Raw genomic sequence first — 234 nt, 5'->3', positions numbered from 1 at the left:
AGCTGGCTTCCTCTCCAGCACCTCCAGCTCCTCCAAGTCCTCGTCCTCGTCCTCCTCGTCCTCTTCCTCCTCGTCCTCTTCCTCCTCGTCCTCGGGCTCCCTCACGAACTGGTACTTGAACGTGGGCTGAGGCCGGGGCGGGTGGTCCGAGGACGAGGAGACCCGAGACGACTGGTCCGCGTCTTCCATGGCTGGCGGGTCGGAGAGGATGCTGCAGCTGCGGCCGCCGCCGGA

General features: G+C 67.1%; 1 protein-coding gene across 1 annotated transcript in view; it reads right to left on the bottom strand.

The window, feature by feature from the left end:
- RTN4 (reticulon 4) overlaps positions 1 to 228 on the bottom strand; it is a 55948-nt gene extending 55720 nt beyond the window's left edge. Inside the window, exon 1 of the mRNA XM_014532007.1 lies at positions 4 to 228. Coding sequence (XP_014387493.1) covers positions 4 to 189 — 186 coding nt within the window. The 5' untranslated portion in view covers positions 190 to 228. The remainder of the gene's footprint in view (positions 1 to 3) is intronic.
- Positions 229 to 234: the final 6 nt, after the last annotated feature.

The sequence above is a fragment of the Myotis brandtii genome, unplaced genomic scaffold (assembly GCF_000412655.1).
Source record: "Myotis brandtii unplaced genomic scaffold, ASM41265v1 scaffold84, whole genome shotgun sequence".
Lineage (NCBI taxonomy): Eukaryota > Metazoa > Chordata > Mammalia > Chiroptera > Vespertilionidae > Myotis > Myotis brandtii.
The sequence above is the reverse complement of the archived record's forward strand: the minus strand, read 5'-3'. Positions and strand labels throughout refer to the sequence as shown.